The sequence below is a fragment of the Dermochelys coriacea genome, chromosome 14, assembly GCF_009764565.3.
Source record: "Dermochelys coriacea isolate rDerCor1 chromosome 14, rDerCor1.pri.v4, whole genome shotgun sequence".
Classification (NCBI taxonomy): domain Eukaryota; kingdom Metazoa; phylum Chordata; order Testudines; family Dermochelyidae; genus Dermochelys; species Dermochelys coriacea.
The window spans coordinates 13,560,122-13,579,033 of record NC_050081.1 but is presented as its reverse complement, the minus strand read 5'-3'; the positions used below and the strand labels follow the sequence as shown (position 1 = coordinate 13,579,033).

Here is an 18,912-nt window from a genome sequence, read left to right as displayed (position 1 = left end):
TCTCCTTTTTTAAAATACATTTATTCCACTATGTCTCAGATGTGGACTCTCAGGCTGTAATTTTAACTGATTGCTTTAACCTGGTTCTTAACCTCCTAGAAGTTCTGCAAACCACTTTGGTCACCCTGGAGATGGAATTTCTAAGAAAAGGGCCTGTAATTATTCTCAGAAGAATCATTATTAAAATTATCAAAAGATCATGATCTTATTGCTAGCTGGAGACTTTTTATCTTCTGTCTCAAGGCCAGATTTCTTTCCAGCTTACCTGAACCAAACACGTAAGTGGCACATCAGAACATACTGCATGCAGTATCTCTTAATTTACATCTTCTAGCTAGTAAGTTGGTAACTGACTGCAATCTTGGAATAAATTTCTGAATTAGATTGCGTACTGCATCTTTAAGCTGAGAGTTTTAAAGACTTTAGTCTTCTCTGCTTTCCATGGACACAGTATAAATATTTACTGTAAACAGACTAAAATCCCTGTAGTAATGTTCTAAGATCTGGGTTTGCTCTGGTGTACTTTGCCAAACTTCTCATCCCTATTTTATTGTGCTGTGCAATGAAGTGGATTGTTTGCTAGACCAGTGCCCTCCCAGTGTTTCAATGGTTCTGTTGGTAAGAGTTTGTAAACCACTTGGTGCACTTTTGAGATGGAACATGCTATATTCTGGAAAAATAAGGTTCATGTTTCTTGGATCATCCTCATTGTGAGGGTTCTCCTGAATTCTTACGCAGAGACCATGAGTTTTCTCCCTTTTTCAAACAAATAATGAAACAGCGGCTACTAGAAAATATTGTGTAGATTAAAGAATTTGTTTGCTTTGTATTTTGATCTTCCTGCTCTGATTTCTTCATGTCACTTTTTGGAGACTTTGCTCCCAATTTAACCTGGGTAGAATGAGAGGAAATTTCAAGTTCTTTTCCAAAGAAAATAAAAAGCTGGACTCTTATTTAGATCAAAGTGATCCTAGAGGACTAAATGTGCCCTTATGGAGCAATGCCCAAAAAGCTGTCTTTATTGGATGTACTTAATGTTTTCTACACTGAACTAAAAACTAGAACAAGGACCAGATTCTGATCGCCCCGGCCCAGTTTACACTGGTGTCACTCTATTGACTTCAGTGAATCCACGCCCAATTAACACTGGCATAAGTGAGACCAAAATCAGGCCCATTAACTCTTTTTCACAAAATAAAATCAAGGGATCAAATTCTGCTCTTGGTTGTACAGGTGTAAATCTGGAGGAACTCCACTGAAATAATGGCCCAATACAAATCCGTATTTATACAGGTGTAACTGCAATCGGACTCTGACCTGAGATCTTTGATGTTCATATATGCTGGTCCAGTTTTTGTTTTTTCTCTCATACTCACACTCAGTGAAATTTCCACATTCTGCAAAAGGTCCATTGTTACGTAGAACTAAGCTAGTGAGAAATAGGAGTGGAAAGTGGGGAAGTTACATAGTCTCAAACCAAAAGACTCTTCAAACACAATCCCCCGTATTCAAAGTGCAAATAATTCTGTTTGCACTTTTTCATCTGCTTTCACCTTTGGCTGTTTTCCACTAGTTTTGGAACAAGCAGATCAACAGTCAGGGAATCATCTATTTTACTATCTCAATCTTCCCCTGCTCAGTGTCTAGAATGAAATAATCCAGTCCTGAGATTCACAATACATCTTCTAGCTTGCATTCAGTTGACTTGTTAGGCATGGATGGTTTATTAGCAGATTTTTTTTCCTATAATAAAATTTTTATAGATCAATGTCTCTCTGTTCCAAGACGTATATCAGTCATCTTTTAATGTCAGCATTCTTCCCTTCTGCCCTCAGAAGCACATTAATAATATCTGAAATTCCTAACCAGGAAACTATTTTACCATAGATCTCATTAATGTAGTCTCTACAGGGTTCTCTGTTCTCCCTTTGATGTTTGATCATAACACTGGTTAATATCAATGGGAGTTATGCACGTGTTTTGTCCACCAGGTAGACCCCAGGGGCATGTCTCTCTTTGTCAACTGGGTAGAGACACTGAGTACAGAGGGAGTTTAGCTTCAATAGGCCAGCAAGATCATGCCCATAACATTCTGTCTAAGAAACGAGCAACTGAATTAAAGGGTTGGTGGTGGTTGTTTTTCTTCTTGTTCTTCCACATCTTTATTCATCCTGGCCAGGTGTGTCTTATGAACAAATAGATGTGATTTAAATAACATAATTGAAATATCTCTTTGAACATAATGGAAACTCCAGCAGCAATCAGGCTGATTGTAAGCAATGCTGTGTATCTGGACTTTGCAGAGAAAGCATCTGATGGAGGTCGGCTGGAAATACTCATTTTTTATTTCATGGAGATTTGGATTTGGCTCAGATAATCATGGGCCAAACTGTGCTCTGTTACACTGGTGTAAATCTGGAGTAACTCCTTTGACTCCAGATTTCCATGGATATAACAGAGAACAGAACTTGGCCTTGTATAAGGAAGCCAAAGCTTCAGTAATGACTGATGGATCCATGTCCCAAGCCTTTCCCATACATGTTAAATAGAGGGACCTGATGGAAGTTCACTTTTCCCCTTTAATATCTGATGTAGCCTTTGAACTGCTAGCTGCAACAATTAGACAAAACCCAAAATATCTTTGGCATTAAAACTGGACGAAGAGAACATAAAGAGGCATTCTGTGCTGCTGACGCATTACCATTCATTTCAAATCCCCAAGATAAATACCAGAAATGCTTTGAATAATAGATCCTTTTGGAACCCGTCCAGCGTACAATCTTAACTGGACCAAGTCACAGCTCTTACTACATGTTCAAGGGCTGGGGTAGCTATCAGGGTTCTATCTAGAACTTCAAAAGGTGGCTTTCATTTTCCAAAGGGTTCAGTTTGTCACCAAGCATTTTCATTAAAATGGACACTGTACTAGCTATTAACACTTGCTAATGAGACTCCTGGCTGAGTGCATATAAGCACAGAAAGCATTTCACCCATTCCACTCAATTACACTGACAGCTCCAGTTTTTACAGTCCAAACCAGCTCAAACTGCTAATTGCTCAGCTCCTGGGGGGGAATGCGCGGGGTTGTGTTTAAACTCTATCATTTTATGCACTCCCAAGGTGCCTGTGTTGACCAGCAGTCTACTGGGTAGGGTACTGGACTTGGAAATCAAGTATCACAGGTTTAGCTACTACTCTGCTGAATGACCACAAGCAAGTCCCTGCACATCTCTGTGGCTCTGTTTCTCCATTTTACAAATAGGGATAAAGACACTGATCTTCTTTGTGGATAAAAAGTGCCATTGGGCTTGATCCAAAGCCTATTAAAGTCAATCGAATAATTCCCATCGACGACTTGGGCTTTTGTACATATCCCTATAAGAGCTATGTAATGGCATTATCCAGAATTAAAAATATGGAGTGTGAGGGGGAAGAGGAGTATACAATGAGGATACAGGAAATTAAGAGACCTATGGATTATTTAGTCAGGGCAAATTGTTTCAAGTTATTTGTCATGAAAAGGCAAGACTGTAACCTTGAAAGTGGTCATCATTTTCACATCAGACCCATGATGAAAACTTGGGCCTTATAATTCACTTACACCTTATGTGCCATTCGATTGTCCTTTTGGTCCTTGGAGGTGCTAGATGGATCCTCTGTATGCAGTGTGCAAAATTCTGCTTCTGCTTTCACCCCATGCGACTCTATTGGCATCAATAGGTTTGCAAGCAGTGTATGTGTACAATTTGGTCCAATGTGCCGATATCAATTACAGCTCAAACTATAAGAAGTTTGAGATAATCCAGTAAAGCTCGAAATATTGACATATCGCCCAGCAATTGGGATAATAATGGGTGTATAAATCCAACAGTTGACTGATTATAAATGATAATCTTCTAAAAGTTAACCTTCAGAATATAAGAACAGGAGTACTTGTGGCATCTTAGAGACTAACAAATTTATTTGAGCATAAGCTTTTGTGGACTACCCACTTAATGAAAGCTTATGCTCAAATAAATTTGTTAGTCTCTAAGGTGCCACAAGTACTCCTGTTCTTTTTGCAGATACAAACTAACACGGCTGCTACTCTGAAACCCTTCCGAATATAGTGGATTTCCAACTGAAGGCAATATCTGAAGTCTGAAATTCTAGCATGTTGGAGGAAGATGAATAGAACCTGTGACTAGTTTTGTTTTGGGGAAATCAGGTTTTAGTTTTGCAAAATCCAAACCAATCCATGGTGATTTTTTGCCCATTCCCCCTTTGTCTCATCATCTCCGAATGTTATGGGAGGGGGTTTCAGATAAATGGCTCTGCTTTAGACCTCTCCCCGTTTGGAGATTCATTAAGGACTGGATTGTGCTACCCTTATTGACGTCCAGTAGCACTTTGCTGCACAAGTAACCCCATTGATTTCAAAAAGTCGGCACATGTTATAAGCTAGTATTCAGTGCAAGTAAGGGTAGCCCTCTGCCCTGAGAGGTCGGCACATTGCTACATGGTTTATGGTATTATGGAAAGAACAAGTCTAATATCGGATACAGCTGTACTCTAAGGGCCTCATCCAAAGCCCATTGAAGTTAATAGAAAGATTCCTGGTGACTCTAACAGACTTTGGATCAAAGCCCTAAAATCTGCCCTCCTGTCTTAAGCCACCATGGTATAAGTAATCTATTAAAATGGTAAGAAAAGTGCACACTTGACATTCTGTTAATGGACAAAAGGGGAAATCACTGGTGACTCCTCCAATATCACAGTGGTGCACAAATATGCCAGTCATAAAGTTCAAGGCAGGAATGAACCAGGTCATCGAGTCTGAACTCATGTATATCACAGGCCGCAATATACCACCCAGCCACCTGCACACCAAGTCCAGCAGCCACAATTAGGCCAAAGTGCCACCGACACAGGAGTCCACAAGTGGTACACAGATGTCTGACCCTCTGCCCTTTTTATTGTCTCTAACATCAGCCCTATGTGTTCCTTTTTTACTTAAAATTAAACCTCGGAAGATTCGGACAAACATCTGTTAAGTATCCAGAATGTCTGAGGCTGACCTCAGAGCAGAGATTTTAACCAAAACACTTGTCCTGTTAGTGTATTCATGATGCTATAAAAATAATGGTAACAGAGTTTTCAGATGTTTAGAGAGTCCTGTCACTAATCAGCTCAGACCTGGGCTCTGCTGGACGAAGCCCCAGTTTTTGCTGGCAGTGCCATGCACAGTGGGGTCTTTGATTTTTTTCAGCTCATAATCAGCTGCTTTGCTGAATAGTGAGTGACATTTCTGCTATGGGAAAAAATGTGGCATCTTAGTTTTGTGACTTATTAGGTTTGGAAAACCCTTTTTAAAATAAAACGGCTTTCTCTGTTTTTTTTCTTTATGATAACTTTTAAAATGCCGTCTCCATGTTAGAGTGGTGACTGTGAGCAGATACCATGTGCAGCAGTGCTTGTCCACACTGTAGATATCTTTAAATTTATGGCGTCCCACTTCCTTTACACAGCTGTGCTTAAGACATTTCTGTAAGTGGAGTTGCATGCATGTACTCTTAGGTATCATCAATCCATCCCTGAGGTGCACAGCAGGTCATGTGTACCCATGCTGCCAATTTCATTAATTTAGTTTTGTATTATACACAAGAAATGTCATTCAGAAATGACCCCAGCTCGCAGGCCTGCAGTGCTGCCATGTAATTTCCAGGTTGACAGGAAGGAGGAGAAATTAAAGCATCACAAGGGTTTCACGCTTGGTTGTTTGCTTTGTCTGGGTTTCACTCCATGGCTGATGCTTGCTGTAGTTGCTCAGAATAACTGATTACAACTCACTGTACAGTTGTCATTTTTCTTTTAGAGCAAAAGTGAGCGTATGAAGGCTTGGATAAGGGCACACCTACCTTCCTGGTGCAAAGAAAGGGATTCCTGGTCTATCTACATCTTTGCTCCTCACTCTAAGTAAGGCAACTTCCATAATAATGTGATAGCTATGGGTAGAATTGAATGTAAGTGTTATAGTGGATTACACTGCCCCAACACCGTGAAGATCAGAGCCTTCATTGTATGCCAGCTTGCCCATCTCCTAGCTGGTGCATCAATGAGGGTAAAGCCCACAGCCCTATCTAAATCTTGGAGACAGATTCTTTCCCCGTTCCACTCCCTATGTGCCACTCCATTGACATATAGTAGCAATACGGGTTGCTGCAACCGGCTGGAGAGCATTCCCCTGGTGCAGATAAATTGTAGGGTTACTGTAAGTCCTAATATAAGGATGAACTGTGGGCAGATCATGGGTGTGGGCTCTTCGCTTATAGTATCTCTGGGATCAGGGGCTGCACTGTAGATCATAGTCAGCAAAAGGAGCAGCCCCTCACTGCTTTAACTTACACCAGGATCAGGTTCAGCTCCCAGAAAAGCCCACAGTACGGAGCATGAAAAGGTGGTTTAAAGCCATCTTTGCCCTCAGCCATGTCCTGTGCCTCCTGGAGGTGTGGCACGGAATCTGAGCCCCTGTTTATTCACCTGGGATACCTGAGGAACTCTGCTTCCTCTCTTAGGATAGGTGGTCCTTTGGTCCTAAGTACTTGTGGACACCAGCTGTTACCCCCATATCAATAGACAGTTTCCAGACATTGCTTCATGGGCACACACCGTTCATTTAAGAAAGAGAGCAGAACCCGATGAGAGCTTTTGCCCTGCTGGAAGTGAGTACCAGGGGAAGCCATGCTGCTCCAGGCTGGGAAAGCTAGGACCTAAAGGTCAAGGGGTCAGAATAGCTGCTGGAGGTAGCAGCGACCAGTTGTTTGCCCAGTCTTCTGTGGTGGTGCTCAGAGATGGTGTGTAACTTACAGTCCCCTTCAGGCAGATTCTCGTTGAACTACTCTCACCAATTCTTCTTGACTTCACAAGGAGCTGCAAAGAGGTGTGTGTTCAATTAAGCTGGGAACCACTTTAACTGATCCCCTTCTTCCAGCTCCTCAGTGTGTAGTTAGGGGTGGGGCTGTAAGTAGCTCCAGAGGAGTCTAACTTACTGTAAAGGAATTGAAGCTAGTGTCAGGGGATCTAAATTGCACATCACCCTTAAATCTGGCCCTGTGAGTCTATGGAAGTCTATAAGAGGCTGGCAGTGCTTGCCTGGAACACCTCACCCTCTTAGCAGGTGTTAAGCCTGCTAGCAGAGTTAAGTTAGTCCTGCTTGACTCACTGGGGCAGGCAACTGGTTACTCCATTTCATGACGCTGCCAGCAGGAACCCACTGGGAGGTGGGAGGATCTAGGCTGTGGGCTGAGAAGTCCTAAGGGAGGAACCCCAGGCACAACCACACTTGAGAGAGAAGGCTTGAACAGATCTTTATTATGCTGCTGTTAATTTCTTTGTTAATAAAGCCAAGCACCCAGGGAACGAGTGAGCTTTTGACTCTACACAGGAGGTGGGGAAAACATCTGGGTACAGTGGCTAGGTACATCCAATATATCTAAATTGGTGTCACATATGTGTTGAGAGGACCAAAAGAAAGTATTACACCAACTTAGTCTCTAGACTTAGACTTAAAAAGAAAAGGAGTACTTGTGGCACCTTAGAGACTAACAAATTTATTTGAGCGTAAGCTTTCGTGAGCTACAGCTCACTTCATCCGATGCATCCGATGAAGTGAGCTGTAGCTCACGAAAGCTTATGCTCAAATAAATTTGTTAGTCTGTAAGGTGCCACAAGTACTCCTTTTCTTTTTGCAAATAAAGACTAACACGGCTGCTACTCTGAAACTTAGACTTGTCTCTGAACTTGGGCCTTTGTGTTCCCTTTCTCCCATCCCCTAGTCACACCCCTCCAGGAAAGGCTTGTTGCTTACATAAAGGAGCGAGAGTCTCTTCTTCTTTCCAAGGGTCAGCTGCTATATGGCCATCTGGAATCAGTGCCCTGATACACGTTCATGCAGCAATGTCATGGCTTGTCCTAGGGGATGCCTTGTGTTTTTAAGCTGGAGGGCCGAAAGCAGCATTACAATTCATTCATACAATGATTACATAGACTTTTAGAAACAGACTTTGGGAAATGTAATACCATATTATAAATCCTGCATCAACGTACAGCCATCTGTCATGCTAAATAGCTCTTGTTCCTTTGTTCAGCATAGCATGCTTTAGCCAACACACTCAAACTGGGCTATTTTCGAGCTAGAGATGGAGTGAAATTAGAGCCTTGAATCCAAACGTGTGTCTGACGCTTGGAGTAAAGGAGAGCTTGAAATCCGAATCTGGCAATAGGTGTAAGTTGCAAGCGGCTGCTCTCTTTACAATGAACCAAACCCCAAATCCAACCAAGATTCCCTAAACTTTGTGGTGGTTGCAAACTGTGTTCAGATTTTATGGCTTGAACCCTTTTCTGTTTATACTGAGAAAAATTTGCTAACACATGGCCACCCTACTGAAGGAGTTGGGAGTCAGCAGCGCATCTGCTTTTCAAGCTGACTGTTCAGTTCTCATGCCATGCATAAGGCTGACGCTTTGACAAAAGTGTTTCAGACCAGTTAGGTGTTAACAGCTCATTATGTGTCTTTTTTGGACAGATTCCGTCTGATGTGCAATAAAATCATCACCCACAAGATGTTTGATCACATCGTCTTGGTTATTATCTTCCTGAACTGCATTACCATTGCCATGGAACGGCCAAAAATTGAGCCCCACAGTGCTGTGAGTATCGGAGTTGTGCGTTCATTGTGGAGCCACCAAAGCTCAAGGTACACTGGACTCTCTCTCTCAACTTCATATTGAGAAAGAGGAGGCCAGATCCTCAGCTGGTATGTATCTGCATAGCTATATTGAAGTCATTGGGGCTAGGCTGATTTACACCAGCTGAGGATCTGGCCCCGAATTCCAGATCAGGAATCAGATCCTTAGGGGCCATGCAGCTCCTTTGTGCAGCACTGACACAGTGCTTGGACCACAAACCCTGTCTAACTGGCCCAGAGTGGATCTGCCAGTGAGAGATGAGCATGCAGTGGTATAGAGCCAACTTGGGGGCTATAACCATCCACGCTTCCTGCTGCTCGCGGTGTGTGGGACGTGCAGATGGCTAGATAAAAGGGAGCACCACACATAGGGATGTCCCCTGCACTGCCCTGGTCTGGCAGTATGTTTTAGCTCTTTGTGATCATTACACGCCAGCGTAAGTAAGGGCAGCCCTCAGGCTCCAACACAGTATAGAGGAAACAGCCAGGCACAGAGCATCATGATCATCAGGGCAGTGCGTGAGAGAGCTTTAAGCCATCTCTGCATGCTGGTCGTGCCTTGTGCTCTGAACATCATGGCTGTATCCAGGGATCTGGCCCCAGCTGTTTATAATTTGCCATTCATGGTTTATTTAAAAGAAAATCAATCCTGCTTATGCGGCGTTAACTTCAGCAATAAACGTACCTTTACAGCACATGCATCGTGGACTTTCCACGATGCTGCCAACAGACAGAGATTCTTTCAGGCATTCAATCTTCTGCCCTCACCAAAGTTTCTTTAATCTGATTCTGAAACATACAAGAACAGCACTCGTGCTGGGAAAGACATCAAGGCTTCCACTTTTAATATCCCATCTCCCCAGCCACAATCAGACCTTTTTAATACATGATATAACCAGGACATCTGTCTCCATTTTCTTCTCTGATAAACATTCAAACACTTTTACTCTCTCAGCACAATGTTAGCTTCTTCCATCTGTTCTGCATCGGCGTATGGGTGGTGGGAAGGGATAGGGGGAAGCTGTTCATTTTGTACTTTTCTGGCTTCTTTGTCGATCATCTTTGTTGTGACATAAGCAAATTGAATGGATACAAGCACTGTAATTCCATTTCCCTGAACCATTTGCTTTAATAAATTGCATAATGATTTTTCAAACCAGAGCCTCATAACATCAACTCCTATCAGTCAGATGGGCAGAATCATCCACTTGCTCTTTTATTTTTGTATCAATTGTGGCTGAGAGGTACGCTAGGCTGCCTCTGACATATTGCAAAAGACTGTTCATATTGCAACAATATAAATCCCTGTACTCTCAGTGCATGAGTGCCTTGCTGTTTATTGTCTGTGGATCTTTAGGCTGAGATCTTAAAACTAAGGTTCTTTGTGCTCTTCATGTACATTAAAGATCCCTCTAGCACTCCTCCTCAGAGAATAAGCATGCCCCAATCTCCTTAAGCCAAATTTCTTTCCTTCACTGTTGTGCAATAAGTGACTGTCCTCCACCTCAGAGATGGCTGCATTTCATTGCATGTATACAGTAGCAAAGTGCTTTGGAGTCTTTCTATATAAATGTAAACTCTCATTATCATTTTGTCATCTGTCAATATGCGAATCTGGTGGGTTTTCTGAGGATATAGCTGGGGAAAGATTCTGGGTTGGTAGCCCTGGATAGTGAAGCCTCTGTATCCCCAGAATATGTGCAGCATGGACAGTAGCTCCAATGCAGACTTCCTCACAGTTCCCTAGCCCTGCCTGGGAGGGGCCCACCATTAGGGTGAGTGGTGATCAGTCTTCACAACCCATTCAGTCCTTGACCTCTTCTGAGTCTTGCAAGGTTGCCAGTTAATGCCAGGGGTGGTAGTGGCTTTTGTGATCCCCTGGGAACTGGACTTTAGCCACCAACCAGCCAGCAGATGGTAACAACTCTTAGTCACTTCCACTTCGGCTGGATCCGAAACAATGAACTTAGATGGGGAAGCATGACCTATTTTGGGTGCAATGTTATGACAAAGGCTCTAGCATGCCACAGAAGGCTCAAGAAGCTCAATCTATTTAGTTTAACCAAGAGAATGTTAATGGGTGACTTGATCACAATTTATAAGTACCTAGATGGGGAACAAATATTTGATAACGGGCCCTTTAATCCAGGAGACAAAGATATAAAAACGATCCAATGGCTAGAAGTTGAAGCGAGACAAATTCAGGCTGGAAATGGTGTACCTTTTTAGCAGTGAGGGTAGTTAACCATTGCATCCGATGAAGTGAGCTGTAGCTCACGAAAGCTTATGCTCTAATAAATTTGTTAGTCTCTAAGGTGCCACAAGTACTCCTTTTCTTTTTGCGAATACAGACTAACACGGCTGCTACTCTGAAACCATTGGAACAGTTTACCAGTGGTCATGATGGATTCTTCTCCATCACTGACAATCTTTAAATCAAGATTGGCTGTGTTTCTAAAAGTTCTCCGGTAGTAATTTTTTTTGGGGGGGACGGGGAAGGAAGTTCCATGGCTGATGTCATACGGGAGGTCCAACAAGATGATCACAGTGGTCCTTCCTGGCCTTGGTCCTTATGAATGGGACCTATAGTATGGAGCAGGGTTCCTGCAGATGAGGATTCTGTTTTCACCAAACACTCATATTTTTCCCAACATGTTAATGAAACAGGCTTGTCATTCAGGCTGGGAGTTTTCAAAGTTTTGTGAAACAAGGTTTGGATCCCCTTGAAACTATTAAAACAAAAACACCCTTTTAATGAGAGTCCATTGATGCTGCTCTCCGTTAACTCACTTTTTTTTAATGAATTTGACATGGTGAATTTGGATGCTGCTGGAGCTTATTTGGAGCTCTCAGCCATTGTTTAACTTACAGATGCCTTTTTTCGACTTCTGTTCCCCATTAGACATTGTCAGGCGGGCTGCTTGGACAGCTGCTGCACATGTAAAAGACTGGCTTTGGTGGGATGGGCATGCTGCTCACATGAGCTTGCTCTTTGAGTGCGGGAACAGATGAACTGCTTTGGATGCTGGGCTCCCTCCCCAGCCAGTCCATCGGGGGAAGTTATCCTAGCATTTTACATGGGTGACTTCTAGTGACATTAGTGGGTTTCATGCAGCTGATGGAGGCTGAGATTTTTCCAAAGCTGGTGAAGGGATCTGGAGGCCCTGTTCCCATTGAAATGAGTGGGAACTGGGTGTCTGTATCCTCTAGGCAGCTTTGGAAATCCCGTTATAGCTCTTGGTATTGTGGAGACTCTTAGAAAGCTAGAGCAAAGAATTTTTTTGCTGTCCCAACTTTCTTCGGAGGTATTAAATGCTGCTGTCTGGACTCACCTGCTGAATATTGCAGAAATAGGGCCAGATCCTCAGCTGGTGTAAATCAGCATAACTCCACTGAAGTTATAGCAGCTGAGAATCTGGCCCACACATTTAAGAACATTCCTTCACATTCTGAATGGCTCTTTGGTCCCATGTTGGGTCCCCGTAGAGCCCTGTCCAGAAACCCTTGCAAGAGGGCTATTTTGTTTGCACAGATGTTCGGGGAAAGGCTGGTGTGTGGTTGGGGTTTTTTTTTTATGGTGACCTGGATTCACACGCAAATACGGGCATTCTTTTTCCACTCCGTGTTATTTGTTGTTCTCCAGTTTAAAAGCCGTCTGACCTGGGCCTCTGGGACATTGCATCAGTCAAGGTACGGGATGGCCCTGGGTGAGGACAAGAGTGGGAGCAGCAAAGATCAGGAGGAAAGGTGGGGTCTCTTGTGCTGCTTGAAATGGGAGAAGTGAGAGGATTGGTTGGGAGTCTGGATGTGGAGGAGCCAACGGTGTGGCACGTGGGAGATGAGGAGGACAATGGTGCTGCCAGTGGTGAGGGGAAAATGAGGCACTCTGGTCTTGCCAGGACTTGGAGGAGATTTCTGAGAGGCAGAAGTGGACGGAGGAGAGAGAGCTCAGGGGCAGGAGGTAGGTGTGAGAACCATCAGCCTGGGGATGGTAACCATGGGAGCCAGTGAGGTTACCCAGGGATCAAGGTGAGCTGGACAGAAGATGGAAAGCAGAAGCGGGGGCACCCAAAGGAGGTACTGCAGGAGATGCTGAAGGAATGGCGAGAGCGAGGCAGGGCAGGCATGGGTGCACAGCCCGTTCCAGCTGACAGAGCTCTTGCATGGAAACACAAATAGTTATTTTAGCTTCACTTGTTTCAAATAATTGTACTTTGCCTTCCAGAGCCATGGATTTTCTAACTGCCTAGAGCCAGTTCTCTACCTCTCCCAATTAGAGCTGGCCAGTCAGAGCAGGGGAGGCAGGCCTTCCTGTTCCGGAGAGTAGGGGATGCGGTGTGTGGAGACTGCACTTCCAAATCACTGCACACTTGCCAAAGAGAAGTGTAATATTCTGACTCTTTTCTACCTGCTATTACCATTTTATCTGCACTGCCTAAAGCAGGTGCTTATCCGCTCCTGCAGACACTCAGCCCCATTGCACACTCGCCGACCTTTTGTGAAGCACTCTCTTGAAGACCAGGGATGTTTTCTATCATGGCTGGTGCAGTCACAGCAGGGGTCTTTATGACGTGATTAATTATGGACACCAGGATGGAAACAAGCTACTTAGTGATTCCTGTGTCACTCTCAGTAAATCATGGCCTGGCAAGTGAGAGTTTCCATGGTGTTTTCTCGTAGTTAAATTGCAGCTGGTTTTTAGAGAGCTGCATTTCTTAGAGAACTGCTCTTTAGGGAGCAGTGGAAATAAATCCAGCATCCCTAGTAATGTTACCATAATGTTACAGTGAGATGTTTTAGTCCCTGCGTGAGAGTGCGCACACGCACACAAACACACACACACACACACTCTGTATTTCTGTCTTACTCCCCCTTCCAACTCTCCATCTCACAGGGCAAGCAATCAGAGATTGTACAGGGATTAGGGGAAAGTGTAATTTACTTAATGATCTTCATTAAAAAGAGAGGTTTCTGCTGGTTATAGATAGGGAATTAGTCCACGGCTCTCATCTGTAATCACTAGTTACTTACACAGAAGGAAAGCATGGTTTAGTGGTTAGACGACAGGACGGGGTTAGAGCATGGGAACAGTGCTGGGTTCTGTTCCCAGTTCCCTCGTCGTCTTGGGCAAGTGACTTAAACTCCTTGGGGGCAGGTCCTCAGCTGGTATAAATGGCCATAGTTTCATTGACTTCAATGAAAACATGGAGACATTCCAGAAGACTAGAAAAGGTCAAATATAGTGCCCATCTATAAAAAGGGAAATAAGGAATACCCAGGGAATTACAGACCAGTCAGCTTAACTTCTGTACCTGGAAAGATAATGTAGCAAATAATTAAGAAATCAATTTGCAAACACCTAGAAGATAATGAGGTGATAAGTAACAGTCATCATGGATTTGTCAAGAACAAATTGTATCAAACCAACCTGATAGCTTTCTTTGACAGGGTAACAAGCTCTGTGGATAGGGGAGAAGTGGTAGATGTGGTATATCTTGACTTTACTAAGGCTTTTGATACTGTTTTTCATAACCTTCTCATAAACAAACTAGGGAAATGCAACCTAGATGGAGCTACTATAAGGTGGGTGCATAACTGATTGGAAAATCATTCCCAGAGAGTAGTCGTGCTGGAAGGGCATAACAAGTGGGGTCCCGCAAGGATTGGTTCTTGGTCTGGTTCTGTTCAATATCTTCATCAATGATTTAGATAATGGCATAAAGAGTACACTTATAAAGTTTGCGGATGATACCAAGCTGGGCGGGGCCACATGTGCTTTGTAGGATAGGATTAAAATTCAAAATGATCTGGACAAACTGGAGAAATGATCTGAAGTAAATAGGATGAAATTCAATAAGGACAAATGCAAAGTATTCCACTTAGGAAGGAACAATCAGTTGCACACATACAAAATGGGAAATGACTGCCTTGGAAGGAGTTCTGTGGAAAAGGATCTGGGGGTCATAGTGGTCATAAATATGCGTCAACAGTGTAAAACTGTTGCAAAAAAAGCATGGCATATATTAGTTTTGGCATGTATTAGCAGGAGTATTATAAGCAAGACACGGGAAATAATTCTTCCACTATACTCCATGTTGATTAGGCCTCAGCTGAAGTATTGTGTCCAGTTCTGGGTGCAACATTTCAGGAAATACGTGGACAAATTGGAGAAAGTCCAGAGATGAGCGACAAAAATGATTAAAGGTCTAGTAAACATGACCTATGTGGGAAGATTGAAAAAATTGGGTTTGTTTAGTATGGAGAAGAGAAGGCTGAGAGGGGACATAACAGTTTTCAAGTACATAAAAGGTTGTTACAAGGAGGAGGGAGAAAAATTGTTCTTCTTAACCTCTGAGGATAAGACAAGAAGCAATGAGCTTAAATTGCAGCAAGGGTGGTTTAAGTTGGAAGTTAGGAAAAACTTCCTGTCAGAGTGGTTAAGCACTGGAATAAATTGCCTAGGGAGGTTGTGGAATCTCCATCATTGGGAATATTTAAGAGCCAGTTAAACAAACATCTGTCAGAGATGGTCTAGATAATATTAGTCCTGCCTTGAGTGCAGGGGACTAGACTAGATGACCTCTCGAGGTACCTTCCAGTTCTATGATTCTATGGCAGTTTACACCAGCTGAGGCATGGTTTCTCTGTGCCTCAGATTGCCTTTCTGTATAGTGGTTATTCAGCTTACTTTACAAGAATCATTAAGCCCCACAACAACCATGTGAAGTACTCTGAGATCCACAGGTGAAGGGTTGTGAGACACCCGCTATGTATCATTCATAAGGAAACTCTCCTTACATCTGTCAAGCACCCCCATGCATCCCACAGTACTTGGGATCGGTAAAGAATGGTATAGAACCTGGGAAAGTGTGGAATGGCCAAAGCATACATAGAAAGAATCGCTTAGATTTGAGAGAGAAAGTATGTGAATTTCAATTGCACCCTTCGCTTATTTCACCCATCACCTGTGGTGGAGCAAGCAGAATCCTATAGAGAAAGCTGGCAGCTGTCCATGGTACTGACATACACAAAGTAACATAGGAAAAGAGATCTATAAACAAGTGAAATGTTATCATGTAAATATTTGGACATCATCTTCAGGAGCAAACATTCCAAGACTTATTTCAGCATAAAATCAGAAGAACATTAAGCAACCACCCAAACATATATCTCAAGAGAGAGATTTGGAGAGCAGACTATAAAACCTTGTCTCTCGTTTTCTTTTTTTTTATTTTTTATAGGAACGAATTTTCCTAACGCTGTCCAACTACATCTTCACAGTAATCTTCCTGGTTGAGATGACAGTTAAGGTAAATGAAGCCAAAGCATAAGCCTGGCTGTGCTGCATTAGCACCATTTTATTACTTTGGATTTCTAAAGCCCCTGTGCCCATTTTTCCAGAGATCATCATGTCTTAATCTGCTCTGCTACTTGGGAGGAGAAGTAACCCAATAAATACCAGGCACTTTATGCTCCCTGCATTTTGCACCACCATCATTCCATTGAAGTTATTCCTGATTTATAGCAGTGTAGATGAGATGAGAGGCCTCAAATCAGCAGTCCATCCCTTTTCAATAGAGCACTTAAGCTCATGCTTTACTTCAGTCATGTGGGTAAGTCCCATTGACTTCCATGACCTAAAGATAAGTTTACGCTTAAGTGCTTTGCTGAAGAGGCAGTGTGATATAGTGGCTAATGTACTGCACTGAGACTCAGGAGACTGGGATTCTATTCCTATCTCTGCCTGCTTCTGGCTGTTGGGTGACCTTGGGCATGTCATTTCACCTCCCTGTGCCTCAATTTTCCCATCTGTAAAATGTGGATAATAATACTGACTCCCTTGGTGAAGTGCATTGAGATCTACTAATGACAAGTGCTGTATCAGAGCGGCATGGTGGTGGTGGTGGTGGCTTGTTGTTGTTTTATTAAATGTAGGCGTAAATGCTTTGCTGAATTAGAGCCAAAGTCAGGCCCAAAGATTGGCAAGACTTTTTCCTGTATAATTTCTCATATAATTCATAGCATCTCAGAACTATTCCCCTCTCATTTGGAAACTTCCCCTGTCTTCTGTATTTGCAAATCTGGTGGAAAGCAATAGCCTATAGTCAGGACCTCGAAACCACTTCTCTCCCCCAGTAGCCCAAATAATCATGTGATCAAATCTTCCGTACAACAGCTATACGTTAATAGAATCACTTTTGCACAACTAGGTGTAGTTGCATTAAAAATACATCAGCTGTTAAGGGACAATCTGCGGTGTTTTTTGCAGAGTTATTTTTATAGTCCTTATGATATAACACTTTACAGAATTGTCTAATTAGGTTTCTATACTGGGAAGCAAATGGACTCGCAATCACTTATCTGTGAATAATGTATTAGCTGCAAGTCGCTAACTAGAAGAAACATACTGGCTGAATTAGTCATAACTTGTTGCCATTTGGGCAGGTGGTGGCACTCGGCTTGTGCTTTGGGGAGAAGGCTTACCTGAAGAGCAGTTGGAATGTGCTCGATGGGGTGCTGGTTCTCATCTCGGTCATTGACATCCTGGTTTCAATGGTATCGGACAGCAGCACTAAAATTCTTGGAATGCTGAGGGTCTTGAGGCTGCTGCGAACACTCAGGCCATTAAGGTAAGCAGCGATTTGGGGCTAGATAAGATAGAAAAGGGGCACAGGTTGGCTGTGCAAGCTTCTGGTTGGGGATGGTTCCTTGAATCTCTCCATGCAAAGAAACGGAACTGTTTTCTGGAGTGCGATGGAAAGGCCCAGTGAGACAGAAAATGAGGGATTTGCTGCTCGGTCACATCTCAATTCTGTGCACAACCTGTCATTACCTTTACAACAAACTCCCAGCCTGATTCTGAGACATGACATCCTCAGGTCCTGTTGGAGTCAAGGGGAGCTCCAGACACTTAATACATCTCAGGGTCAGGCTTCACTGTGTAGCAAACTGATCAATGCCCCTTTTGCTCATTAAGACACACATCCCCTGCTATTTGTGCTCTCATTCACTCTGCATGAAGTGTTCCTTAACAGCTCCTTCCCCCTCTCCCTTCAGGCAATCAATGACTTTTGTTACCAAGAATAAAATTAGTAGCAGGTGGCAGCGAATTTTTAAAGATTCAGAGACCAAACTGTTGCTTAACCTAAAATATGAAGATTTTTTTCCTCCAAAATCTCCGTTAATTTCACTCTGATACTAATTGTAAGAATGGCCAGATGAGATGAGAGCACTGGTCCCTCTAATCGGGTTTCCTTTCGGACAGTGGCCAGTATTGGATGCTTCATGGAGAGGAACAAGATATCTTTTAATGGACAATTGTGCAATAACCTGCCCATGGAGGAAGTTTCTTCCTGACTCCAAGCAGACAGTGCTTGGCATAAGCCCTGAAGCATGAAGGTTTATATCCTTAATAAATATGATAACCTATCTAATATAATTGGGGATGTTCTTGTTATGCTGGGACTAACAAGCGTATCATCCCCACAGTCTCTTTACACATACGTTGTATCACACTCCCCCTCCCTTCATCTGGTGTTTTTTCTCTTGGAGTATGGGTGTATCTCTTTCTTTCTGTGTGTTTATGCAGGGCCTGGCAAAACAGGGCCTCATTCTGACTGAGCCATCTGTTTGCTACTGCAGTATGTATAATAGTAATAGTAATAATAATAATAATAATAATAATAACAATAATAATAAAGGTCACACCATCTGTATATTTCTGACATACTCTCCTCTGAAAGAATCAAAACATAGGCTTTGTCAACATGCCCTGTTAGAGCTGGATCAAAAATCCTTTAAAGCTTTTCCATTGCCTTCAGTAAGCTTTGGATCAGCCCTTTAGTGGGTAAAAAACTAGAGATGAGCAAATTAGCAACTGCTAATATTTTTGCCAAACTTTGCCATATCTGTCCCAAATTGCATGGTTTTTACACCTTTTACCATTTATGTGCTCAGAAGTCCCCAGATGGTGTGCACACAGTTCATGGCAAGCATTAAATATTCAGATTTTGAACTCTACTGGTGAGTTTTGATTGAACAGATATGTTGCATGATGTATGTCTGTTCCCTGATTGGATGATCGCAACCCTGACAATCAAGTTTCCGAGATGAACACTTGTGATTGCGGGTTCAGGTTTGGCTTTCTTCAGGTGTTTCCTGGTGTTCCCTTATCATTTGTGGATTCT

The 18,912-nt window shown here is 42.9% G+C and overlaps 1 protein-coding gene across 3 annotated transcripts in view; it reads left to right on the top strand.

Moving 5' to 3' along the window:
• Positions 1 to 18,912, top strand: part of CACNA1G (calcium voltage-gated channel subunit alpha1 G) — a 152,439-nt gene that overhangs the window by 77,808 nt on the left and 55,719 nt on the right. For all 3 annotated transcript variants that reach the window (XM_043497274.1, XM_043497273.1, XM_043497276.1), the window contains exons 17-20: positions 5,855 to 5,955; positions 8,564 to 8,687; positions 15,967 to 16,035; positions 17,171 to 17,355. In XM_043497274.1, coding sequence (XP_043353209.1) covers positions 5,855 to 5,955; positions 8,564 to 8,687; positions 15,967 to 16,035; positions 17,171 to 17,355 — 479 coding nt within the window. The remainder of the gene's footprint in view (positions 1 to 5,854; positions 5,956 to 8,563; positions 8,688 to 15,966; positions 16,036 to 17,170; positions 17,356 to 18,912) is intronic.